Source organism: Puma concolor, chromosome A1 (genome assembly GCF_028749965.1).
Source record: "Puma concolor isolate L17-30 chromosome A1, mPumCon1.1.hap2, whole genome shotgun sequence".
Lineage (NCBI taxonomy): Eukaryota > Metazoa > Chordata > Mammalia > Carnivora > Felidae > Puma > Puma concolor.
In genome coordinates, this window is record NC_141667.1 from 67,329,491 (window position 1) to 67,357,210 (window position 27,720).

Consider the following 27,720-nt stretch of genomic DNA (forward strand, 5'->3'; position numbering starts at 1 on the left):
ATGCTGTCCTATTCATGAATTGTTGAATAAAGCCAATTAGATTTTCAAATTTACTCAGGTGTTTAAAACAGCCTAAGCTGAGATTGGAGTGTCTCGATGTTGTAGCCTCCTCCCTGCAATTTTGCCCTGATGTCCCTTTGAAATTCTCACTGTTTGGGCTCAGTACCCTCCCATGAGTGTATATCATGAGGATATTTCTCATCACTACCCTGGAAGCTCTGGATCTATGGCTCTTGGCTTCTGCTGTAGGTACAGGAGATTTCCAGAGCCTACTCTACTGTGAAGGGTTATCCCTGCACTTCCCCTGGATGCCCACAGCACATCATTTGCCCCCAGGCCCATATGGCCCTGATCTCTGGGCATAGTTCTGTTTATGCAAGTGTCTTTCCCACCCACTGGAAGCTCCTCTCCTAAAAGAGGGTCTTACTCATCTGTGTCCCATTGTCAAAGTTAGAGTCATGCCCTTGATCAGCTCTAGGTCTGTTTTTTTTTTTTTTTTTAAATTTTTTTTTCAACGTTTATTTATTTTTGGGACAGAGAGAGACAGAGCATGAACAGGGGAGGGGCAGAGAGAGAGGGAGACACAGAATCGGAAACAGGCTCCAGGCTCTGAGCCATCAGCCCAGAGCCCGACGCGGGGCTCGAACTCACGGACCGCGAGATCGTGACCTGGCCGAAGTCGGACGCTTAACCGACTGCGCCACCCAGGCGCCCCTCTAGGTCTGTTTTAAGAATAAACACAAGACTGGAAGGCAGGCAGGCAGAGAAACAATCTCTGCTCTCCTCTGCTGTGCATCATGTCCCTGCCCCCACCTGGAAGTCTTTCTCCATCTGCCAGTTCCACAGGGCACTTCCTTCCTCCTCCTTCCTTTCTCTGTAGCCCTCAACCACCAGGCCAAGTCTTCCTGGGCCTGCTTCCTGTTCTTTTTTCTGCTTAGATTAGGGGAGGTAGCTGGAGGCCTGAGCGACTGGTGCCCAGTAGAGGGCAGGCATCCTCCCATTTGGGCAAATTGTCCTTTCCCAGTGCCTGGCAAGCCAGGGAGGCACAGGTGAGATTAAGTAAGTGTGTGCTGGTGCTGAGCCCTTAGCCCTCTTGCTGTCTGTAGCCGGTGCCCTACTCAACAGCCTCCGCAGGGAAGGGTTTGACTACTGACATCCTGAGGAAGCCTCAGGTAGGACAGGGAAGGGATGAGGCTCCAGAGAAGGTGGGGTGACTTGACTATCCATTGATGAAAGGCTTTGGGGGCTGATGGAGGCCAAGCAGGAGCATGGGAAGAGCTACAGACAGAGAGGTGGGAGGCCCAGGTTGGTAGTTCCTTCTGTGCGGGTGCTTGTTGCTGCCTGCTGTCCACTTTTCTGTTCCCAAGTATCACAGATGGAAAAAGCTGTCTAGGAACTTCCCTGGAACTGGAAAAGAGTGGGTAGGTGGTGGGTCAAAGAGTTGTGTTTGACCAGGTCTAATTTTTCCACCCATTTATTCCTTTTAAATTATTATGAAAATCTACAAACATAAGCAAGTACAGAAATTCAACAGTGGACTTGCATATCCCCATTCTTTAGACTGAATAATTACCAAAATTGTATTTGCTTTGTCACTTTTTCTTTGTGTTTTAAGGCAATCTCAGATATTTTTGCCATTTCACCTTTAAATACTTTGATATATATACATCTTTTAAAAATATGATCTTTAAAAAAAATAACTGTAATGCCATTGTTATATTTAACAAAGTTAACAGTGCTTCCTTGGTGTCAACTGATATCAATTCATAGATGAATTTTTTAGTGTATTTTTACTATTGTTTTGCATGTAAGCTTCAACATTTGGATGTGATCTCTTTGAGTTTGTTTCAATGCATCCCATACATTTTGGTTATTTTGTTTCCATTTTCATTTGTTTCAAGTTATTTTTTATTTACTTTTGATTTCTTCTTGATCCATTGGTTGTTCAGGAGTGTTGTTTCCTTTCCACATATTTGTGAATTTTCTCATTTTCCTCCTGTTACTGATTCCTAGCTTCATGCCATTGTAGTTGGAAAAGATACTTGGTACAATTCAGTATTCTTAAATTTGCTAAGACTTGTTTGTGACTTACCATGCTCTATCATGAAGAATGTTCCATATGTGCTTGAGAAGAATGTGCATCTGCTGCTGTTGGATGGTATGTTCTATATGTATTTGTTAGGTACATTTGTACTAAAGTATAGTTCAAATCCAGTGTTTCCTTCTTGATTTTCTGTCTGAATAAGCTACCTTTTGTTGAAAGTGGGGGTAGTGTCTATTTCTCCTTTCAGATCAGTTGGCATTTGCTTAATATATTTAAGTGCCCTGATGTTGAGTACATGTATATTTGCAACTGTTATATGTTCCTGAGGAATTGATCTTTTTATCATTATATAATGACCTTCTTTGTCTCTTGTTACAGTTTTTGGCTTAAGTCTATTTTGTTTGCTATAAACATAGTTAATCTTGTTCTCTTTTGGTTTCCACTTACATGGAATATCTTTTTCTATTCCTTCACCTTGAGCCTATGTGTGTCCTTAAAGCTGAGGTGAATCTCTTGTAGGCAGGATATAGTCAGATCTTGTTTTTTTTTTTTTTTTTTTTAAATCCATCCAGCCATTCTATGCCTTTTTAAGAATACACTCCTATGCTTACTGCACCATTCATGATAGCCAAGACATGGGAACAACCCAAGTGTCCATCAACAGATAAATGGACAAAGAAGTTGTGGTATATAGATACAATGGAATATTTTAAATTTTTATTTATTTATTTTATTGCAGAGAGAGAGAGGTAGAGAGAAAGAGGAAGAGAATGTGAGTGGGGGTAGAGGGCAGAGGGAAAGAAAGAGAGAGAGAGATCTTAAGCAGACTCCACGCTCAGCACAGAGACCCATGTGGGGCTTAATCCCATGACTTTGAGATCATGACCTGAGCCAAAACTAAGAGTCGGATGCTCAGCCGACTGAGTCACCCAGGTGCCATGATACAATGGAATATTAATCAGCCATGAGACAGAAGGAAATCCTGTATTCTGTGATAACATGGATGGAACTTGAAGGCATTATACTAAGTGAGATAAGTCAGACCATGAAAGACAAATACTGTATAATATCACCTACGTGTGGAATCAGAAAGAGCCAAACTTATAAAAACCAAGAATAAAATAGTGGTTACCATGGGCTGGGGTATGGGGAAGCAGGAGAGATTTTGTTTAAGGGTCCAAATCTTCAACCAGTAGTCAGATAAATCCTGGAAATCCAACGCATAGCATATAGCATATAGACAATAAAATTGCATTATATTCACCCAAAATGATAAGAGATTAGACTTTGGTTGTTCCCACCACAAAAACAAAATAACAATTATGTGACATGATAGAGGCCAACTATCACCACAATGATAATCATATTACAATACGTATATGCATCAAATCAACATGTTTTGTACTTCAAACACATAATGTTTTATGTGAAACATAATTCAATAAAAAAAGCTGATTTCCATCCTTCTCAAGTTTCAGAAGTGTCTTTGTCCCAGAATCACCAGAACTAGGCAAGTGGTATATCCCAAACCTCAATCAACCCAAAGGATGTGGGTAAACTGCCATAAATCTCACCCCAGGGGATGCAGGAGAAGACATCTTTGGAATGGAAGGATGGGAGGAGTCTGGCCACAAGAAGAATAAGTGCAGTCTTGCTCCTGCTAATAGCATGACAGTAATTTAATGCCTTTATCTTCCCAGACAAAGGTGCAATATGTTCAACTTGAAGAGTCTTCTGGGAAGAAGGTAGCTGTAAAATGTACAGGCTCACCCATGCTGTCCTACGACTGATCAAGAGTGCCCCTCTGGCACTGCCATGAGGCTCATCTTATTGCCTCCAGTCCTGCTGGTGGTTCTGTCAATGGTTTTGGAAGGCCCAGCCCTAGCCTGGGCAGCCCCAGATCTCTCCAACACCTTGGGGACACATCCTGGATAAGCTGAAGGAATTTGGAAACACCTTGGAGGAGAAGGGCCTGGAAGCCACTGAAAGCATCAAACAGAGTGACATTGGTAATGTTGATCAGCTCTTTCATCTGCAGGATGACTGGGGTCAGGGTCCCGTCTCTTTCATGAGGGTGATTTAGCTCTCCAGCCAACCTCAAACACACCGGCTCTCAGATATACAAACATGCAGAGCTCATTGTTAATGAACTGGGGTAGGCAACATCTCAAGTTCCATGGCTGCCCAGTAGATCAGGGTCATTTTAGTAGTGGCTATTGATGATGTTTTCTGAAGGAAAATCTTTGTTTTGGATTATAACTCTGGTACATTGATTCCCAGCCACTTCCTTCTCTTCCCACAGAGGGTCCTGAGGAAACCCAGCTGCTGTCAGTGTGGACATGTTTCCACGTTGTACCACAGCCAGGGTGATGCCTCCCTGATGGGATTTCCTGAGGAAATCGAGCTCCTGTCAGTGTAAATGTGGTGGTAAGTCCACTCTATGCCCTTTGATTAGAATTTATGATATAGTTAATAGAATCCATGTTCCTTTAATGCCCTCCAAGAGTTCTACTTGCTCCTCCCAGCCCCAGTCATGCAGCACACAACTCAGTACCCTGAATGGGGCAACAGAGAAATAAGCCTGTTTTCCAGATTTCTGCATAGCCTGGGAAGCCAGGTGCTCACTTGCATGCCCTCACTTTCCCCCTGCTAGAGAAGTCATGGGCTGAGAAGGTGATTTCTTGGCCCTGAGCCATGCTGCTTGGGGGACAGGTGATGTGGGCAAAGTCAAATTATACCTCTTACCTTCTTTGATGTGCACACACACACACACACACACACACACTTTTTGCTGCAACTATGTGCTGGAAGTTCTCTGGAAACCTGGACTTCTATAAAGGCTCTCTTCTCTAAGAGTGATTGTCTAAGACAGTGCTCTCCAAGGTCTCTTGAACCATGGCTGACTGGGGCTAGAGCTGATTCATGGGCCATTTCAGGGTTACAGGTGGGACTGAGGTCTGTTACTTGACACATGGGTGTTTGAGACTCCTCTTGGGTCTCCTGGCATGTGGTGCCGGACCCCACAGCTCCCATAAAGGCATTTTCATCTGTGGATGGATGTCAAGTTGTTGGTTAGTCATAGATATTAGTGAGGGATATTGTACTGGACTATGTTGGACTATGTTGCTGATGTCACTGTAAGCCCTCTTCTGTGCCCCATGTTGCTTCCCAGGGATTAAGGTGAGGGCAGAATTGTACATCAACCTCAGAAGGGGTGGGGGAAATAATCTGCTTTTTCCTATTAAACTTTAGAGGCCACCTTAGCACCAAGTACCTTGTCCTTTCCCCAGGATTTCCTGCAGGCACAAGGGATGGGGCAAGGAGGAATGCCTAGTTCAAGGCTGGCCCTCAGACTGGTAATCACGTACCCAGTTTAGACTGGTGGAGTCATTTCTTCAGAGCAGACTCTGTGGCTGAAACTGGAGTCACTGAGTGTGACAAATCTAGTAATAGGAAAGAAGGAGAATCTTGTCTGCAGGGCAGCTCACCTGTTTGCACTAAAGCCTTCTCTGCCCTATTCTGGGTGGGGCCAAGGCTCCTCAGGGCCTGGCATGGGGATGGGCTGGGGAAGGTTCAGTCTCTAGATAATTCTGCCTTTTACTGCCCTGGGCTGATCATAGCCTCCCATCTCACCCCAGGTCAGAGTGGAATTTGGGAGTTCCTGCTGGATGGGTAGTGGAAGTTGGTGAGGCTGCCTATGTGGCTGATGACAAGAGAAAGTAGCATAGGCCCTACATTCAGCTAACAGTCCAGCTATGGAAGGGACTCTGGCTGGAGCAGCAAGATGGTGGGAGAAACCTGTGTCCATCCCTCTCTGCCTTGCTCCTCCCTGTGGTCATTCATTCATTCATTCATTCATTCATGAAATATAAGAGTGTCTACTGGTGACCTAGGCCTGTGCTGGGATCTGGGAACATGGAAGTGAGTAAGGGCATATGAGTGTGAAATCAGAATTATTTATTTATTTATTTGTTTTTCTAATGAAATGTCACAATTTCATTATTCAGTGCTGCACGTTGTGCTTTGACTCACGTTGTTTCCTCTAAGTTAATCCACAAAGGGTGGCAGTTTGCTGGAGAGCTGCATAAAATTTGGAAGGCTTCATGAATTTACATGTCATTCTTGCACAGGGGCCATGCTAATCTTCTCTGTATTGTTCCAATTTTAGTATACATGCTGCCGAAGTGAGCACAGAAATCAGAATTTAGATGCATTAAGATAAGTGTAGGATGGGAAGGGGTGATCAGGGAGGGATTTTTTTCATGTTTAATTTTGAGAGAGAGAATGCATGTGCACATGTGTGTGAGTGGGGGAATGGGAAGGGGAGGGGAGATGGGGAGGACAGAGAGAGGGAATCCCAAGCAGGCTTCGTGCTGTCAGTGCAGAGCCCAATGCAGGGCTGAATTTCACTAACTGAACCGTAAGATCATGACCTAAGCCAAGATCAAGAGTCAGACACTTAACTGGCTGAGCCACCTAGATGCCCCTAGGGAAGGATTAATATGAGAGTGAACAGTAGAGTCCTCCAGGATTAAAGCAGAGCCTGATGAGGACAGAAAATCAGGGAACCCAGAGTCCAGGCCCTGTGTATGCCCTTTGTTGGGGAGAAGCAAGAGCCACAGTAGGAGTGTGGGAAGATGGTGGAGCCATGTGCTATGGGTCTTAAAGGGAAGAGGCTTTTACCTCTGGGGATCAGGGAGAATGCACATCCCTCTCTAGGCCTGGGAATCCATGGATGTTGGGGGATGGGAAAGCCTAGCTTGAGAAGACACAGGGAAGAAGGGGCATTAGAGGAGTTCCATGTTGTGGTTCAGGCAGGGGTGGAGGGAAATGCATTGAAGAGGCTGAGAATGCAGAGATTTGTTTCCCATGAACCAGGGAATCCAGAGGCACAGTTGAGAGGTTGATGTGGAGAGCAGCTGAAGGAGATTGGATCAGGGTGGGGAAGGGACAGGTGCTGGATTGTATTGGGGTAGGGAAGAAGGTACCATGGAGATCCTGAGGCTGTGGTGAGGTCATGTAGTCCCAATAGTTTATTTTAGCTTTAATTTTCCTTGCTTTGGGAGACATATCTAGAAGTGTTGCTACGTCCCATGTCAGAGACATTACTGCCTGTGCTCTCTTCTAGGATTTTCATGGTGTCAGGTCTCACGTTTAGGTCTTTAATCCATTTTGAATTTATCTTTGTGTATGGTGTAAGAAAGTGTTCTAGTTTCATTCTTTTGCATGTAGCTGACCAGTTTTCCCAACATCATTTATTGAAGAGACTGTCTTTTTCCCATTGGATATTCTTTCTTGCCTCATCAAAGATTAATTGGCCGTATAATTGTGGGTTCATTTCTCAGTTTTCTATTCTGTTCTTTTGTTCTATTGATCTGTATGTCTATTTTTGTGCCAGTACCATACTGTTTTCATTACTACAGCTTTGTAATATAATTTGAAGTCTGGAATTGTGATATCTCCAGCTTTTCTTTTCTTTTCTTTTCTTTTCTTTTCTTTTCTTTTCTTTTCTTTTCTTTGTTTCTTTCTTTCTTTCAAAGTTTATTTATTTTTATTTTGAAAGAGAGAGAGAGAGAGAGAAAACTAGTAAGGGAGGGGCAGAGAGAAGGAGAGACAGAATCCCAAGCAGGTCCTGCACTGTCAGTGCAGAGCCCAATGTGTGGCTTGAACCCGTGAACCACGAGATCATGACCTGAGCCAAGATCAAGAGTTGGACGCCTAGTTGACTGAGCCACCCAGATGCCCCTCCAGCTCTGCTTTTCTTTTTCAAAATTGCTTTGGCTATTTGGAGTCTTTTGTGATTCCATAAAAATTTTAGGATATTTTGGTTCTAGTTTTGTGAAAAATGCTGTTGGTATTTTGATAGAGATTGCATTAAGTGTGTAGTATAGACATTTTAACAATGTTCTTTCAGTTCATGAACATGCAGTGTCTTTTCATTTCTTTGTGTTGTCTTTAGCTTCTTTCATCAGTGTTTTATAGTTTTTGGAGTAAAGGTCTTTTACCTCTTTAGTTGGATTTATTCTTAGGTATCGTATTTTTGATGCAATTGTAAATGGAATTGTTTTCTTAATCTCTCTCTGCTGCTTCATTATTAGTGTATAGAAATGCAACAGGTTTCTGCACATTGATTTTGTATCCTGTGATTTTACTGATAATTCATTTATCAGTTCTAGTTTTTTGGTGGAGTCCTTGGGTTTTCTATATATAATATCATGTCATCTACAAACAGTGAAAGCTTTATTTCTTCTTTACCAATTTGGATACCTTTTATTTCTTTTTGTTGTCTAATTGCTGACCCTAGAACTTACTGTACTATGTTGAATAATAGTAGTGAGACCTTGTCTTGTTCCTGACCTTAGGAGGAAACCTCTCAGTTTTTTCTCACTGAGTATGATGTTAGCTGTGGGTTTTTCATATATGGCTTTAAAAAAAAATTTTTTTTAACGTTTATTTATTTTTGAGACAGAGAGAGACAGAGCATGAACGAGGGAGGGACAGAGAGAGAGGGAGACACAGAATCGGAAGCAGGCTCCAGGCTCTGAGCCATCAGCCCAGAGCCCGACGCGGGGCTTGAACTCACAGACTGCAAGATCGTGACCTGAGCTGAAGTCGGACGCTTAACCGACTGAGCCACCCAGGTGCCCCTTTATATGGCTTTTTTTATGTTGAGGCATGTTTCCTCTAAACCTACACTGTGGAGGGTTTTTTTTTTTTTTTTTTTTTTTATCATGAATGGTTGTACTTTGTTAAATCCTTTTTCTGCATTTATTGAAATGATCGTATGGTTTTTATCTTTTCTTTTACTGATATGATATGTCATGTTGATTGATTTGCAAATATTGAACCACCCTTGCTTTCTGGGAATAAATCCCACTTGATGTGGTGAATGATTTTTTTAGAGTATTGTTGGATTCTGTTTGCTAGTATTTTGTTGAGGATTTTTGCATCTATGTTCATCAGAGATATTGGCCTGTAGTTCTCTCTCTCTCTCTCTCTCTCTCTCTCTCTCGTGTGTGTGTGTGTGTGTGTGTGTGTGTGTGTGTGTGGTGTCTTTATCTGGTTTTGGTATCAGGGTGATGTTGGCCTCATAGAGTGAATTTGGAAGTTTTCCTTCTTCTATTTTTGGAATAGTTTGAATAGGGTAGGTATTAATTCTTCTTTAAATGTTTGATAGGGGTGCCTGGGTGGTTCAGTTGGTTAAGCGTCTGACTCTTTGTTTTGGCTCAGGTCATGATCTCATGGTTTGTGAGTTAGAGCCCTCCATAGAGTCTGTGCTGACAGCTCTGGAGCCTGCTTGGGATTCTTTCTCTCTCTTTGTCCCTCCTCTGCTTTCTCCTCTTTCTCTCTCTCCCTCTCTTTCTCAAAATAAATAAATAAAAACTTAAAAAATAAATGTTTGGTAGAATTCACCTGGGAAGCTATCTGGTCCTGGACTGTTGTTTGTGAGTTTTTTGATTACTGATTCAATCTCCTTGCTGATAATCCTTCTGTTCAAATTTTCTATTTCTTCCTGCTTCAGTTTTGGTAGGTTATATGTTTCTAGGAATTTATCCATTTCTTCAAGGTTGTCTAATTTGTTGCCATATAGTTTTTCATAATATTCTCTTACGATCGCTTGTATTTCTGTGGTGTTTGTTGTTATTTTTCCTCTTTCATTTGTGATTTTGTTTATTTGAGTCATTTCTCTCTCTTTCTCTCTCTTTCTCTCTCTCTCTTTAATGAGTCTGGCTATAGGTTTATCAATTTGGTTGATCTTTTCAAAGAAAAAACTCCTGGTTTCATTTATCTATTGTTTTTTAGTTTCTATATCATTTATTTCTGCTCTAATCTTTATTATTTCATTCCTTCTGCTGGTTTGGGGTTTTGTTTGTTATTCTTTTTCTAGATCCCTTAGGTGTAAAGTTAGGTTGTTTATTTGAGATATTTCTTCTTCTTGTGGTAAGCCTGTATTGCTATAAACTTCACTCTTAGAACTGCTTTTGCTGCATCCCAAAGGTTTTGTACCCTTGTGTTTTGTTTTTGTTTGTTTTCATGTACTTTTTGTTCTTTGATTTCTTGGTTGACCCATTCATTGTTTAGAAGCATGTTATTTAGCCTCCATGTATTTGTGGTCTTCCCAGATTTTTTTCTTGTGGTTGATTTCTAGTTTCATAGCTTGGTGGATGCATGGTATGACTTCAGTCTTTTTGAATTTGTTGAGGCTTGGTTTGTGGCCTAATATGTGATATATTTTGGAGAATGTTCCATGTGCACTTGAAAAGAATGTGTATTCTGCTGTTTTAGGATAGAATGTTCTGAATATATCTGTTAAATCCATCTAGTCCAGTGTGTCATTCAAAGCTACTCTTTCCTTGTTGATTTTCTGTTTGGATGGGATGTTAAAGTCCTATACTATTATGGATAAGTTCCTCTATGTTTGTTATTAACTGTTTTATGTATTTGAGTGCTTTCATGTTGGGTGTATATATATTTACAATTGTTATATCTTCTTGTTGGATTATTACCTTTATTATTATACAGTATCTTTCTTTATCTCTTCTTACAGACTTTGTTTTATTTTTTTTCAGACTTTGTTTTAAAGTCTTTCTTGTCTGATAAAAATATTGCTACTCTAGCTTTCTTTTGACATCCATTTGCATTATAAATGTTTCTCTATACCCTCACTTTCGATCTGCAAGTGTCTTTAGATCTGAAATGATTCTCTTGTAGTAAGCATATAGAGGGGTTTTGCTTTTTTATCTACTTTGTCACCCTATGTCTTTTGATTGGAGCATTTAGTCTATTTACATTCAAAGTAATTGTTGATATATATATATATATTTATTGCCATCTTGTAACTTGTTTTGTGTCTTGTTTTGTGGTTGTTTTGTAGTTTTTCTGTGATCCTTCTCTTTTTCTCTTTTCTGGTTTGCTGGTTTTCTTTGGTGATATACTTGGATATTCCTTACTCCTTATTTTTTTGTGTATCTATTACTGTTTTTTTTTTTAATTTGTGGTTACCATTCAGTTTATATATACAATCTTCTGCATATAGCAGTTTATATTAAGCTGATCACTTACTTTTGAACCCATTCTTTACTTCTCTCCACTCCCTCCATGTTTGAGATATTTGCTATCATTTTTTACATTCTTTTATTCTGTGCTCATCTTGGTGGATTTTTACAGATACACTTACTTCCACTGTTTTTGTGCTTCCTATTTTTCTTACTCTTATGGTTTTTGTTTTCCACTCACAGAGTCCCCCTTAACATTTCTTGTAGGGCTGGTTCAGTATTCATGAATTCTTTCAACTTTCGTTTGTCTGGGAAACCCTTTACCTCTCCTATTCTGAAGATAGCCTTGCTGGATAGAGTATTCTTGGCTACAGACTTTTCCCTTTCAGCACTTTGAATACATCATGCCATTTCCTTCTGGCCTGCAAAGTTTCTGCTGAAAAATCATCTTGCTTTAGGGCTTCTTTATGTGCTCTTTCTTCTGGCCAGAATAGTCTTCCTTCAGCTAACTCCTATTATTAGTCATAGTTCTAAAAAAGCAGCTTTCTCTGACCATCTAGATTAGGCTAGGACTCCTGTCATGTCACCCCTGGCTTCTGCCCTTCTCAGAAATATGATCACCCTTATGTCTTGTTCAACCTCCTGCCTCATTTGGTGTCAGACCTCATGCTCTGTGGGCAAGAATGTGCCTATCTGGGTCACTGTGTTTCCCCAGTAGTGGAGAGTAGAGCACCCCAATTTCAGCTTTAGGTGAAGGAAATGGACCCTAAGGTCACATTCTCTGATCAGAGTTTACTTTCCCATGGTTTCCACCACTCTATTCCACCCAGCTTCAATTAAATCCCATTGATACTTTCAGAGACCAATTGTAGCCAGACCCACAAATAAGCAGCATCCCCGAGGTTTGCAGTCATCCCTCAATAGTATCCCAGGGGAAGGTGAGTCTATTTCAGGAGCCAAGAGGTGAGGGATGTCATGGCTCACCCTCTTCATGTGGAGTCTCCCTTTAATGACATCCTTGGCTTTGACAATTTGGACTTGATTTTGTTGAAGATGCCAACCAGTGAATTTCCTTATAACATAAAATGTCAAATTCAAATAAGAGATGATTATATTCCAAAAGGGCAACCAGCACAAGGCTTGGTAACATGTGGGTGAGATCAGGCAGAAGCAATGGGGGCATGGGTGCCTGGTTATCACCTGTGTGCACATGTAAAGATTGAGTTACAGGGCATGCTGAATATGATGGAAACAGTGACTTAGAACCATATAAAAGCAAACATCTCCTGAAAAAATTTAACCAATGACATCATAGAGACCCAGATTGACTGAAAACTAGTAGGAAAACCAACATGCTCATGTGATCTCCTGGAAAAACCCAGAAGTCAGGGTGATTGGAATGGAGTAGCACATGAACCTGACTGGAACTCAGAGAGAGGCATAAGATCATCACAAGCACTCAGGTTATCCAAAATATGAGCCCAAATTGGCCTTTTCTGGAAAGAGCTCTCCACATGTTGTGAAGGCTTCTGGGGTGCATCTCTTCACCCCAACCAATTTGAGATCAGTCCCCCACCAATGCATGCAGGGTTTCATGTTAATATCTGGTTAGACACAGAAAACACCAGAATGAATTGCAGAGTAGGAGGCAATAAACGTTTAGGTTAGAAAGTCTGCAGTTTATTTTCACTCTTATTTCTCCTTCTTGGGATAGTTCATCCATCCTGTCTAACCCCTTCCTGCTTAGCATGATGAATCACAAAGGAATCTACATCTTCTCTTATCCAAGCATCTCCAACTGGAAACCCATTCTCTCCCCAGTGCTGGCCAAGAAATGAGTTCTGTTCCCCTCCAAATAGCAAGGAAACCTTGTGGGGTTGGGAGCGGTGGGGAAAGCCAAGAGATAGACCAGGCCAGGCCATTTCCCACCAACCAGCAGAGGGTGGTGAGTGGATGCTAGGTCTCTTGGACCCATCTACACAAGCTTCTTGGCTTTAAGGAAGCTCTTGAGGTACTGTATCTGCCAGATGCCAATGGCCACAAGGATTAAGGTCCATAGAATGGACCACAATGGCACCCACTGATTGGTGTTCTTGCTGGCCTGCCAGAAGCGCTCCTCTTGCCTGTGGTAAGGGAGAAGGGAGAAGGTGCCTGGCTAGACTGAATTTCTCCCCTCTCTCAAGAGGTGGAAGACTTACTCCCTGGGAGGTTACACATCCCTCCTCCCAACTGGGCCAGCTGAGCCCCTCACCCTCCAGTAGTCCTGCTTCTTCTGGATCTGCTTTGTCTACTCCACCTGCTCCACCAGCTGCTGCATGCACAGATGCTGCCAGGTTAGCTTGTTGTTGGCCCCAAATTCTGCATAGTCATTGGTATGTCCACCCAACTGCATGTCCAAGTGAGTGACCTGGGGAACAGGGAAGCCGAAGGTGGGGGTCAGGGACCTTGGCTCTACATAGAGCCTGAATAGAGCTTGCCAGAAACCCAGCTCCCATGCCCCAGTGTTGGCCTGAACAGGCAGTTCAGTTCCTTACACTCACTGACTTAGGGACTGGCCCTGCTCCAGGTGCTGAACACCAGATCAGGATTTGCCTGCATAGAGTTCCATGTTCAAATGACAGAAGGGATGGGACAACATATTCAGAGAAGTAGAGGTATGACTCAAGTGTTTGAGACAGACTGTTACTAGAAGTACTGTGTTGGTGAGAGGTGACCACGGAGAGCCCAGGAGCGCTGAGATACAGAACAGCTCTGAGTTTCACATTATGAAGCTTGGTCTTTATCCTAGGGATGGCAGGGAAACAAGGGATGATTTTAGGTCACAGTGATTCCCTCACAGGGTACCCTCTCATCTTCATCCCCTCTCTGTATGCTTACTTTCTGTATCCCCTTACTTCCTGTATCCCCTTGTTTCCCCAGCCCCCATCCAGGCACCACCTGCTGCACCCTTCTTACCCCAGGGATGGAGATGTTGAGCCCATGAAATGGTCAGCCTCTTGCCTGCTGCACTCACCAGCTTGCCAACATAGAGGAGGGTGAAGTGGATGGACTGAAGATGAAGGCAGATTTGGTGCTCTTGGGGAGGCTGGGAGGTAGGTGATGGTGAAGCTTCCCCGAAGGCCATACTGAGGACTCAGCTTCCAGTGAGCATATGTACCTGCTTCCAGGAGAGGAAATCTGAGGGTCTAGGTCCTAGACCCCCATCGGCCAGACCAGAGGGGAAGGTATGAGGGAAATGGCATTAGTTTGGGCTGGAAAGTCTCAGATCCCAGCATCGCCAATACACAGTATTCTGCAGTTTGCAAAGAGCATGATCCTCCTTGAGCTTTCCTGCCTGTGAGGAGACAGGCCCTCCTCTGAGAAATGGAGGACTAGGCATTGATGCTGAAGGCCGGTGTGGCTTCAAGGAGTCAAAGCCCACCTTACCCTCTTCTCAGTGTCCTTCACAAACATGAACAAATTGATCTACTGTGAAGAGGGCTGCTACTTTTCTATAAGGGATCTTATAGTTACTTAATGGAAAAACAGTATGGAGGCTCCTCAAGAAATTACAAATAGAACTACCATATGATCCAGGTTTCCCTCTTCTGGGTATATATTAAAAGGAAATGGAACCATTATCTGTACTTCCATGTTGATTGCAGCATTATTCACGATAGACAAGGTATGGAAGAAGCTAAGTGCCTGTCAATGGATGAATAGATCAAGAAAATGTGATACATATATTATGTCTCTATATAATAGAATATTATTCATCCTTAAAAAAGAAGTAAATCCTGTAATTTGCTACAACGTGGATGAAACTGGAGGGCATTATACTAAGTGAAATAAGCCAGACAGAGAAAGACAAATACTGCATAGTAAAAAAAAAAAAAGGTCAAACTTATTGAAACAGAGTAGAAGAATTGTTGCTAGAGGCTGTGGGGTGGGAGAAACAGGAATACTTGGGAGAGGAAGAAGTCAGGTACTAATATGCCTGTGAGTTGCTAAAAAGAAGCCCTGAGTCCTGCTGTCCTAGAAGAGAAAAAAACACAAACTCTGCATGGTTTGGGAGATCCTAGAACAGAATGACATGTGCTGCTTCCCCAGGTGGAGCTCCAGAGAGGCAGCCCAGGAAAAATGGTGGTGTTATGTGCCTAGGCAGGTGGGGCTCAGTGTGGTGTAGAGCAGCAGGAGAGATCCAGAATCAACACTTATATACCAGACCTGAAGCTGTCTTGAAGCTGGGAACAAGCAATGAAAGACTCAGATATGACCTATGTTATTTGACAGCCAAGGATCAGAAACTCTTTCCCACACTTCCTGATGACTTGACACCCTTTAAATCCCCGAGAATTTAGAAGCAAGCCTAGGGATGGACTAGGGGACCCCTAAATTAACGGAGATTAGGTTAATTAGAGAGAAATTAAGTCCACGCATCTGTGGAATGAAATCTGTTCTTACCACCTGAGGTTTAAGTAATTGTAAAATTTCTTCCAGCTCTATCATTTGTTATATACAGAATTATATATACATCCAAAAATACATATTTTGCTAATACTCTATGTATCTAGTTAGTAATCAGCTTAAAATGTGTATTAATATGTTAGCCACAAGGTGGTACCAGAAAGCTATCTTTGGCTTTTGGTCCTCGGCTTTGAAAGTCGCTGATTTTACTATACAACTGTAAACTACTGTAATAATGGCACGAATCATAATAAAAGTTGAGATGGAAGCAGTTGGGTTCATGTGACGCAGTGTTTGTATTTAAAAATCATAAAAACAGGCTCTCTAGAAGATGCTGCCAACTAGTTTGTACTCTTCCTCTTCCTTACCCACTGTCATGTCATCATAGAATAACCCGATCATTACCCAAAGCACCAAACACTAATATATTCAGTAGTCATACAGAAAATGTAAATAGACACACTCTCTTAAGACTTAGAGTTTAACATTTAAATGGATATTTTTATAAGATGTGCCTCAAACACCCTTTAGCCGTCTTCCAAACAATAAAAAGCTCAGCCCCCAAATGTGAACACAATAGGTTGGCAAATGCATCCTGTAACTTCTGGAGCCCTTGCTCTCATACTATGAATGACTAAGAGGAGGGAAAGCTCCTTTTCCTGGTATATTTCTCTTTCTCTTTTTTTGGTCTTTGCTATTTTTTTCTTAAATTCCTCACATTAGTGAAATCATATGGTATTTGTCTTTCTCTGCTTGGCTTATTTCCCTTAGCATTGTACTCTCTAGATCCATCCATGGTGTTGCAAATGCAAGATTTCATTCTTTTTTATGGCTAATATTCCATTGTATATATACATATACTACATCTTCTTTATCGGGCTCCTAACTATAGAAAACAAACAGGTGGTTACCAGAGGGGAGGTGGGAGGGAGAATGGGTGAAATAGGTGAAGAGGATTAAGAGTACACTTATCTTTTTTTCTTTTACCTGCTTTTTATTTATTTATTTATTTATTTATTTATTTATTTATTTATTTATTTTATTTATATATGAAATTTATTGTCAAATTGGTTTCCATACAACACCCAGTGCTCATCCCAAAAGGTGCCCTCCTCAATACCCATCACCCACCCTCTCCTCCCTCCCACCCCCCATCAACCCTTAGTTTGTTCTCAGTTCTCAACAGTCTCTTATGCTTTGGCTCTCTCCCACTCTAACCTCTTTTTTTTTTTTCCTTCCCCTCCCCCATGGGTTCCTGTTAAGTTTCTCAGGATCCACATAAGAGTGAAACCATATGGTATCTGTCTTTCTCTGTATGGCTTATTTCACTTAGCATCACACTCTCCAGTTCCATCCACGTTGCTACAAAAGGCCATATTTCATTCTTTCTCATTGCCACGTAGTATTCCATAGTGTATATAAACCACAATTTCTTTATCCATTCATCAGTTGATGGACAGTTAGGCTCTTTCCATAATTTGGCTATTGTTGAGAGTGCTGCTATGAACATTGGGGTACAAGTGCCCCTATGCATCAGTACTCCTGTGTCCCTTGGATAAATTCCTAGCAGTGCTATTGCTGGGTCATAGGGTAGGTCTATTTTTAATTTTCTGAGGCACCTCCACACTGCTTTCCAGAGCGGCTGCACCAATTTGCATTCCCACCAACAGTGCAAGAGGGTTCCCGTTTCTCCACATCCTCTCCAGCATCTATAGTCTCCTGATTTGTTCATTTTGGCCACTCTGACTGGCGTGAGGTGATATCTGAGTGTGGTTTTGATTTGTATTTCCCTGATAAGGAGCGACGCTGAACATCTTTTCATGTGCGTGTTGGCCATCCGGATATCTTCTTTAGAGAAGTGTCTATTCATGTTTTCTGCCCATTTCTTCACTGGGTTATTTGCTTTTCGGGTGTGGAGTTTGGTGAGCTCTTTATAGATTTTGGATACTAGCCCTTTGTCCGATATGTCATTGCAAATATCTTTTCCCATTCCGTTGGTTGCCTTTTAGTTTTGTTGGTTGTTTCCTTTGCTGTGCAGAAGCTTTTTATCTTCATAAGGTCCCAGTAATTCACTTTTGCTTTTAATTCCCTTGCCTTTGGGGATGTGTCGAGTAAGAGATTGCTACGGCTGAGGTCAGAGAGGTCTTTTCCTGCTTTCTCCTCTAAGGTTTTGATGGTTTCCTGTCTCACATTCAGGTCCTTTATCCATTTTGAGTTTATTTTTGTGAATGGTGTGAGAAAGTGGTCTAGTTTCAACCTTCTGCATGTTGCTGTCCAGTTCTCCCAGCACCATTTGTTAAAGAGACTGTCTTTTTTCCATTGGATGTTCTTTCCAGCTTTGTCAAAGATGAGTTGGCCATACGTTTGTGGGTCTAGTTCTGGGGTTTCTATTCTATTCCATTGGTCTATGTGTCTGTTTTTGTGCCAATACCATGCTGTCTTGATGATGACAGCTTTGTAGTAGAGGCTAAAGTCTGGGATTGTGATGCCTCCTGCTTTGGTCTTCTTCTTCAAAATTACTTTGGCTATTTGGGGCCTTTTGTGGTTCCATATGAATTTTGGGATTGCTTGTTCTAGTTTCGAGAAGAATGCTGGTGCAATTTTGATTGGGATTGCATTGAATGTGTAGATAGCTTTGGGTAGTATTGACATTTTGACAATATTTATTCTTCCAATCCATGAGCAGGGAATGTCTTTCCATTTCTTTAAATCTTCTTCAATTACCTTCATAAGCTTTCTATAGTTTTCAGCATACAGATCCTTTACATCTTTGGTTAGATTTATTCCTAGGTATTTTATGCTTCTTGGTGCAATTGTGAATGGGATCAGTTTCTTTATTTGTCTTTCTGTTGCTTCATTGTTAGTGTATAAGAATGCAACTGATTTCTGTACATTGATTTTGTATCCTGCAACTTTGCTGAATTCATGTATCAGTTCTAGCAGACTTTTGGTGGAGTCTATCGGATTTTCCATGTATAATATCATGTCATCTGCAAAAAGCAAAAGCTTGACTTCATCTTTGCCAATTTTGATGCCTTTGATTTCCTTTTGTTGTCTGATTGCTGATGCTAGAACTTCCAGCACTATGTTAAACAACAGCGGTGAGAGTGGGCATCCCTGTCGTGTTCCTGATCTCAGGGAAAAAGCTCTCAGTTTTTCCCCGTTGAGGATGATGTTAGCTGTGGGCTTTTCATAAATGGCTTTTATGATCTTTAAGTATGTTCCTTCTATCCCGACTTTCTCAAGGGTTTTTATTAAGAAAGGGTGCTGGATTTTGTCAAAGGCCTTTTCTGCATCGATTGACAGGATCATATGGTTTTTCTCTTTTTTTTTTGTTAATGTGATGTATCACGTTGATTGATTTGCGAATGTTGAACCAGCCCTGCATCCCAGGAATGGATCCCACTTGATCATGGTGAATAATTCTTTTTATATGCCGTTGAATTCGATTTGCTAGTATCTTATTGAGAATTTTTGCATCCATATTCATCAGGGATATTGGCCTGTAGTTCTCTTTTTTTACTGGGTCTCTGTCTGGTTTAGGAATCAAAGTAATACTGGCTTCATAGAATGAGTCTGGAAGTTTTCCTTCCCTTTCTATTTCTTGGAATAGCTTAAGAAGGATAGGTATTATCTCTGCTTTAAACGTCTGGTAGAACTCCCCTGGGAAGCCATCTGGTCCTGGACTCTTATTTGTTGGGAGATTTTTGATAACCGATTCAATTTCTTCGCTGGTTATGGGTCTGTTCAAGCTTTCTATTTCCTCCTGATTGAGTTTTGGAAGAGTGTGGGTGTTCAGGAATTTGTCCATTTCTTCCAGGTTGTCCAATTTGTTGGCATATAATTTTTCATAGTATTCCCTGATAATTGTTTGTATCTCTGAGGGATTGGTTGTAATAATTCCATTTTCATTCATGATTTTATCTATTTGGGTCATCTCCCTTTTCTTTTTGAGAAGCCTGGCTAGAGGTTTGTCAATTTTGTTTATTTTTTCAAAAAACCAACTCTTGGTTTCGTTGATCTGCTCTACAGTTTTTTTAGATTCTATATTGTTTATTTCTGCTCTGATCTTTATTATTTCTCTTCTTCTGCTGGGTTTAGGCTGCCTTTGCTGTTCTGCTTCTAGTTCCTTTAGGTGTGCTGTTAGATTTTGTATTTGGGATTTTTCTTGTTTCTTGAGATAGGCCCGGATTGCAATGTATTTTCCTCTCAGGACTGCCTTCGCTGCGTCCCAAAGCGTTTGGATTGTTGTATTTTCATTTTCGTTTGTTTCCATATATTTTTTAATTTCTTCTCGAATTGCCTGGTTGACCCACTCATTCGTTAGTAGGGTGTTCTTTAACCTCCATGCTTTTGGAGGTTTTCCAGACTTTTTTCTGTGGTTGATTTCAAGCTTCATAGCATTGTGGTCTGAAAGTATGCATGGTATAATTTCAATTCTGGTAAACTTATGAAGGGCTGTTTTGTGACCCAGTATATGATCTATCTTGGAGAATGTTCCATGTGCACTCGAGAAGAAAGTATATTCTGTTGCTTTGGGATGCAGAGTTCTAAATATATCTGTCAAGTCCATCTGATCCAATGTCTCATTCAGGGCCCTTGTTTTTTTATTGACCGTGTGTCTAGATGATCTATCCATTTCTGTAAGTGGGGTGTTAAAGTCCCCTGCAATTACCACATTCTTATCAATAAGGTTGCTTATGTTTATGAGTAATTGTTTTATATATTTGGGTGCTCCGGTATTCGGCGCATAGACATTTATAATTGTTAGCTCTTCCTGATGGATAGACCCTGTCACTATTATATAATGTCCTTCTTCATCTCTTGTTACAGCCTTTAATTTAAAGTCTAGTTTGTCTGATATAAGTATGGCTACTCCAGCTTTCTTTTGGCTTCCAGTAGCATGATAAATAGTTCTCCATCCCCTCACTCTCAATCTAAAGGTGTCCTCAGGTCTAAAATGAGTCTCTTGTAGACAGCAAATAGATGGGTCTTGTTTTTTTATCCATTCTGATACCCTATGTCTTTTGGTTGGCGCATTTAATCCATTTACATTCAGTGTTATTATAGAAAGATATGGGTTTAGAGTCATTGTGATGTCTGTATGTTTTATGCTTGTAGTGATGTCTCTGGTACTTTGTCTCACAGGGTCCCCCTTAGGATCCCTTGTAGGGCTGGTTTAGTGGTGACAAATTCCTTCAGTTTTTGTTTGTTTGGGAAGACCTTTATCTCTCCTTCTATTCTAAATGACAGACTTGCTGGATAAAGGATTCTCGGCTGCATATTTTTTCTGTCTAGCACACTGAAAATCTCGTGCCAATTCTTTCTGGCCTGCCAAGTTTCAAAAGAGAGATCAGTCACGAGTCTTATAGGTCTCCCTTTATATGTGAGGGCACGTTTACCCCTTGCTGCTTTCAGAATTTTCTCTTTATCCTTGTATTTTGCCAGTTTCACTATGATATGTCGTGCAGAAGATCGATTCAAGTTACGTCTGAAGGGAGTTCTCTGTGCCTCTTGGATTTCAATGCCTTTTTCCTTCCCCAGTTCAGGGAAGTTCTCAGCTATTATTTCTTCAAGTACCCCTTCAGCACCTTTCCCTCTCTCTTCCTCCTCTGGGATACCAATTATGCGAATATTATTTCTTTTTAGTGTATCACTTAGTTCTCTAATTTTCCCCTCATACTCCTGGATTTTTTTTATCTCTCTTTTTCTCAGCTTCCTCTTTTTCCATAACTTTATCTTCTAGTTCACCTATTCTCTCCTCTGCCTCTTCAATCCGAGCCGTGGTGGTTTCCATTTTGTTATGCATTTCGTTTAAAGCGTTTTTCAGCTCCTTGTGACTGTTCCTTAGTCCCTTGATCTCTGTAGCAAGAGATTCTCTGCTGTCAGCTATACTGTTTTCAAGCCCAGCGATTAATTTTATGACTATTATTCTAAATTCACTTTCTGTTCTATTATTTAAATCCTTTTTGATCAGCTCATTAGCTGTTGTTATTTCCTGGAGATTCTTCTGAGGGGAATTCTTCCGCTTGGTCATTTTGGATAGTCTCTGGCGTGGTGAGGACCTGCAGGGCACTTCCCCTGTGCTGTGGTGTATAACTGGAGTTGGTGGGCAGAGCCGCAGTCAGACCTGATGTCTGCCCCCAGCCCACCGCTGTGTCCATAGTCAGACTGGTGTGTGCCTTCTCTTCCCCTCTCCTAGGGGCGGGATTCACTGTGGGGTGGGGTGGCCTGTCTGGGCTACTTGCACACTGCCAGGCTTGTGATGCTGGGGATCTGGCGTCTTAGCTGGGGTGGGTAGGCAAGGTGCACAGGGGCAGGAGGGGCAGGCTTAGCTTGCTTCTCCTTAGGTGATCCACTTCAGGAGGGGTCCTGTGGCAGCAGGAGGGAGTCAGATCCGCTGCCGGAGGTTTGGCTCCGCAGAAGCGCAGAGTTGGGTGTTTGCACGGAGTGAGCAAGTTCCCTGGCAGGAACTGGTTCTCTTTGGGATTTTGGCTGGGGGATGGGCGGGGGAGATGGCGCTGGCGAGCGCCTTTGTTCCCCACCAAACTGAGCTCTGTCGTCAGGGGGCTCAGCAGCTCTCCTTCCCTTTGTCCTCCAGCCTTCCCGCTTTCTGAGCAGAGCTGTTAACTTATGACCTCCCAGACGCTAAGTCGCGCTTGCTGTCGGAACACAGTCCGTCAGGCCCCTCCGCTTTTTGCAAGCCAGACTCGGGGGCTCTGCTTGGCCGGCGAGCCGCCCCTCCGCCCCGGCTCCCTCCCGCCAGTCCGTGGAGCGCGCACCGCCTCGCTGCCCTTCCTACCCTCTTCCGTGGGCCTCTCGTCTGCGCTTGGCTCTGGCGACTCCGTTCTGCTAATCCTCTGGCGGTTTTCTGGGTTATTTAGGCAGGTGTAGGTGGAATCTAAGTGATCAGCAGGACGCGCGGTGAGCCCAGCGTCCTTCTACGCCGCCATCTTCCCTCTCCCCCCTTCAAGAGTACACTTATCTTGATGAGCACTGAGTAACATATGGAACTGCTGAACCACTGCATTGTATACCTGAAACTAATATAAACTATATGCTGACTACACTGGAATTAAAGTAAAAAAAAGTAAAATATACCTCTTTCAGTCAATCTTGCTAGGTTCCCTTCTCCTATCCAGTAAATGTAATTTGTTTTTTTTTTTTTAAGTTTATTTATTTATTTTGAGAGAGAGCACAAGCAGGGAAGGGGCAGAGAGAGAGAGAGAGACAGGATCCCAAGCAGGCTCTGCGCTGTTACTGCAGAGCCTGATGTGGGGCTCAAACTCACAAACCATGAGATCATGACCTGAGCAGAGAGCAAGAGTTGGACGCTTAACTGACTGAACCACCCAGGTGCCCCACCAGTAAGTGTAGTTTTAAAGGGATGTACAGTAAAGGGGAAAGAAGAAGTTTGGAAAAGGTCACAGGAATAACTTTCTGATTATAGGGTTGGTAAAGAAGAGAAAGTACCATGTCACAACACTGAAGATCACTCACTGGGAACATGAAGAGGTATCTGGAAGGAAGCAAGAAAGAAAGCAGTGACCCAATGTAAGCCATGGGAGTCTAGTCTGTGGTCTGGTAGCAGAGAAAATTTACTTTCCTTAGAATTGGAACCACTTTATGGATTTAAAGATGGAAGTGATTTAAATATGTCCTTGTAGAATGTCAAGGAAACCATGCTGTTAGGATGCTAGTCAAAGGTAGGCTCTAAAAATCAAGTGTGGAAATTATGACACTTTAGGGATTTAACTGTGTTTGTTAAAAGAATCAGATGGGGATCTATAAGAGGATGCAGTAGGGTTGGAGGAGTGATGTCCCTAGGTTTCTCTTTCAGGAGACTGCTAAGATGGACTTGGATATGAAAAAGGGAAGTCTGTCTGTCCATGGATCCTTCTCCTGGGAATCCCTTCCTGGGGCCCTCTGAAGAGAAGAAAACATAAAAAACCTGCTGAAAGAAAAAAGGTTTATCCCTGAATATTGAATGTTTCCATTTTATTAAACACTCTAGTTTTTATTTTTTATTGAGTTTTTAATTTTACTTCTAGTATAGGTAAACATACAGTGCTATATTACTTTCATGTGTGCAATGTAGTGGTTCAGTACTTCCGTACATCATCCAGTGCTCATCATAAGGAGTACACTCCTTAATCCCCATCATCTATTTAACACGTGCCCCCACCCGCCTCTCCTCTGGTAACCATCAGTTTTTCTCTACAGTTAAGAATCTGTTTCTTGGTTTCTCTCTCTCTTTTTTTTTTTTTTTCCTCTGCTCATTTGTTGTTAAAGAATCCAGTTTTATTTATTTATGTATTTATTTTAAAAAGTTTATTTCCCTTTTTTTTTTGAGAGAGAGAGAGAGAAAGGGAGCGAGTGAGGGGCAGAGAGAGAGAGAGAGAGAGAGAGAGATAATCCCACACAGGCTCTACACTTTCAGTGTGGAGCCCAAATCAGTGCTTGAGCTCACCCGATGCGGGACTTGAACTCACAAAGAGTGAGATCATGACCTGAGCAGAAATTGAATGCTTAACCGAGTCACCCAGGTGCCCCAAGGATCCAGTTTTTAAAGCTTAGGTCAGATTTACCCTTGCATGTGGTTGAGGAAGAATTAGACACATTCTCCTGTAGCTCAATAGTGTATTTATATCCCACAAAATAATGAGTTTATTTCCCCCATGGCACATTTAGTACTTTGTAGATATAATGCTTTGTCTCTCACTGGCATTTTCCTTTAAAATCTTCACAGGCAATCACTGAATCTGAGTGGTGAATATATGGATGCTCTTTGTACTGCTCTCTTTTTACTTTGGGGTATGTTTGAAACTTGATAATTAAAAAATAAATCATTAAAAGTCTTTCCAACTTTTTCAATACCTAGCACGTTGGTAAACCTATTTCTCATGTGGGATAGGTCAAGAGGGAGGTTCCTTTAGGAAATGCAACCACCTTGTCTGGTTGGGTCTTCTAAAAGTAGTCAGAAAACTTCTTGGGGTCTGAGAAGTGCTCTGGATTCATGTAAAAATAGCACCAGCCTGGTAGTCTCTGGGAGAGGAATAATGTTTAAGAATATTCCCTTGCCAGGGACATTTCTTTCATGCCTGATTTGGCAAATTGACTCATGGCTAACACTGGAAAGGAAGGGGGCCATGTGATTAAAAGGAGATTGTATTAGTCAGCTCAGGCTGCTGTGCCAAAATACCCACCGGCTGGGTGGCTTAAACAACCAAAGTTTATTTTCTCACAGTTCTGGAGGTTGGAAAGTCCCAGATCAATGGCTGGCAGCATCCAGTTCTGGAGAGAGCTCTCTTCTTGGCTTACAGATGGCTGCCTTCTTGCTGTGTGTTCATATGAACTTTCTTTGGAGTGTGTGTGTGGCCAAGGGGGAGAGAGCAAGGTCTTTTGTGTCTCCTCTAATAAGGCACTAATCCCATCATGGGGACTCTCATAGCCTCATCTAGCCCTAATTACCTCTCAAAGGCCCCGTCTCCAAATACTATCACATTGGGGCTTAGGGTTTCAACATGTAGATTTTGTGGGTGGTGTGGAGACACAAACATTCAGTACTTAACACAGATGTAAGGAACTTTGGAATCATGTGCTAAAATTCACATGGACTGCTACTGATTCAAGTCCCCTCAAACTATTCCCCAACCTTAATCCTTTTGTATTTCATTTCCTGCAACAACTGGTCTATTCCTTGGGGTGGTGGAGTCCAAGTGCACTAGACTCACATCAGTGCCTTCACACTCTTCTTCAGTCCCTTCTCCTACTGCCCACAAGACCTATTTATCTAATGGACTATTTCTACAAAGTTTTAAATGAGTGCTAAGGGCTGAGTAGTCTTCCAGGGGCATTTCCATTTTAATAGGGATTCTTAAAAAGAACCTCCAAAATTCAAAGAAAAAAAAAATCTCTTCTAGTGTAGTTTCAGGAAATGCTATCGCTAGTGAGGAGTTTGCAAACTTGGGATTTCATCTCCTTATGCTCTAAATCACCACAAAGTAGTCACTATTCTCTCTGCTTGTGAGACTGACCCTTGTCAAGAAATAGGTGACACATGAGCCAAGGGCAATTCTACCTTACTGATAACTTGCCAATAATGGATGAATGAAACCTTTTGGCAAATAAACAATGGAATTTTAGAAATATCAGCCAGATCATGTTACAGATGAGGAAATGAAAGTATAGCTTAGCTGGGTGGATTGCCCAATATTGCATAGTAACTTGAAGATCCAAGATTAGAACGCCTTTCTACTATACCATTTCATATTAGTGCTCCAGTTCTGTCTCAGATCATTAGACATCAAGACCAGCCTCTGGCAGCACACCCTCTCTCTGGGCCTGTTAATGAGGAGGTAGATGAGGGGGCCATTTCCTCATCAGCAAGCCTTTAATTTCATAGCCCTGAGCACGTAATTCTGTGAGTTTCATGCTGTGTTAGGCCTCAAAGATTAGTTTGCGATTTCCTGTTAAAGCAAACCACACATGTTGAATTGCCAGCTGTTGCCACCTCACCTACTCTATTCATAATTCAGAACGTCTGGCACTTTCCAGGTAGACACAAGTCTTGTTGCCTTAATTATCAATGCAGTGAAATAACAAGCATGAGTCTCTTCTATCTTTACAGGTTCCTGGGAAGATCTGACATCACAGAGCCCTGTGGGTTGGAGACGTACTGGATTTAATACATGTTTCAGACACAAAGCCACCATCTCTATCTCTTATATTCCTTCTAAATCTGGCATGACCATAACCTGGTGTGACTATGGCAGATAGGCTGCTCCTGGACCATCTGGTCTATAGCAACTTCAGGACTTGGCTGTTGGGAGCAGCCAGAAATGTGGAAACAGTCAATTCATTGCTTCCATGTTGGTGAGAGGTTATGGAGAAAAGGCAATATTAGCCTTTGGATAGATTAATAACAAGGAGGAGTGTTAAAGACATTTTGAGGCATTGTGGAAAAATTTCACATACAAAGTAAATAGAGTATAATGAATCCCCATGTACCCATCACACAGCTTCATTCTTTTTTTTTTTTTTTTTTTTTTTTAGGGATTTTTAATGTTTATTTATTTATTTTGAGAGAGAGAGAGAGAGAGAGAGAGAGAGAGAGAGAGAGAGAGAGAATCCCAAGCAGGCTTCATCCTCAGCATGAGGCCTGATGTGGGGCTTGAACTCATGAACTATGAGAATGTGATCTAATGGACTGAGTCACCCAGGTGCCCCAACAATCTGCCATTCTTGATCCATCTGTACCTTTACACACTTCCTACTCTTAATTATTGTCATTTTAAAAATTAAAATATATGTACATTGAAATGCACAATTTTTAGCTACATAATTTGGAAATGGATATACTCATGTAATCCATACCCCTGTCATCTTCTTTTGGCACATTTAAAATATATAAGTTGGTAGATAAGGTAATAGTTGGTATGTTTTAGCTTTTCTCATTTTCAAATCATGAAACATTGCTGTGGATGTTCCTCATTCTGGGGATTCTTCCCTTTGCTCCTGCCCTCCCACTTCAACACTGCAAGATCAACCCTTCCTCCTTCACCCTTATGTCTCACACTGTTTGCCTCTGCACATTGGCTTTGGATTTCTGCCTCATTCCTTGGATTTGAAGATCCAAATGATATTTCTAGTAATTTCTTCATTGGCTCCACCTATCTCAGATAAGAAGCCTGTTCCAATCCCTTCCCAGAACCCAACAGCCTAGCTCACTCTTGATTATTTTGCCTGCTAGGAGAGAGAAATGGAGGAGTCCAGCCTTCTTAGCCCACCCATGTCACCAACTGGAAGGGAAAAGGGGCATAGAAGGAACAGAAATAAGGTGCGTTCTTCTTGATCACCTCAAGTCTAATGAATACAGGATGAATGAAATGGAAAGGAGTAAGAGAGATGCCTCAAGCTATTCATGATCAAAAGAAAGGAAAGCAAAAGTAAGGCTTCTAGGCTGAGGTCAGGGTGATAATTCTAAATTTAAGTATATTCCCCCTAAGACGGTATATTTTAGCCAGATACACAACCAGATACACACTCACTTTATGCTATACCCCAGAAAAACATACATTCACAAATGAAAAAGTTATCTGAAGCTATATATATATATATATATATATATAGCTCAGCCTGCCCCTCAATTTCCTGTTGTGTTTGCCATACCCTTCAGCTGCAAGAAGAAATGCAAGCCTCTCACTGTGTGCTGTGTGTGCAAAGAAAGTACCA

At 41.8% G+C, this 27,720-nt stretch overlaps 1 protein-coding gene, 1 long non-coding RNA gene and 1 other non-coding gene across 3 annotated transcripts; 2 read left to right on the top strand and 1 right to left on the bottom strand.

Annotated features, from left to right (window-relative positions):
• Positions 1-3,752: 3,752 nt before the first annotated feature.
• On the top strand, positions 3,753-4,127 carry LOC147584213 (apolipoprotein C-I, basic form-like). The gene is given in 2 exon segments (XM_086716102.1): positions 3,753-3,958; positions 3,960-4,127. Coding segments are annotated over 2 exon segments (267 nt in total). The 5' UTR covers positions 3,753-3,859.
• A 218-nt stretch (positions 4,128-4,345) lies between these two features.
• LOC147584214 (uncharacterized) lies at positions 4,346-14,956 on the top strand. The gene is made up of 2 exons (XR_015255245.1): positions 4,346-4,471; positions 13,960-14,956. It is a non-coding gene; the product is annotated as an uncharacterized LOC147584214 (long non-coding RNA).
• LOC112861764 (U6 spliceosomal RNA) lies at positions 6,130-6,236 on the bottom strand. Its single transcript, XR_003223666.2, has one exon. It is a non-coding gene; the product is annotated as a U6 spliceosomal RNA (small nuclear RNA).
• Positions 14,957-27,720: the final 12,764 nt, after the last annotated feature.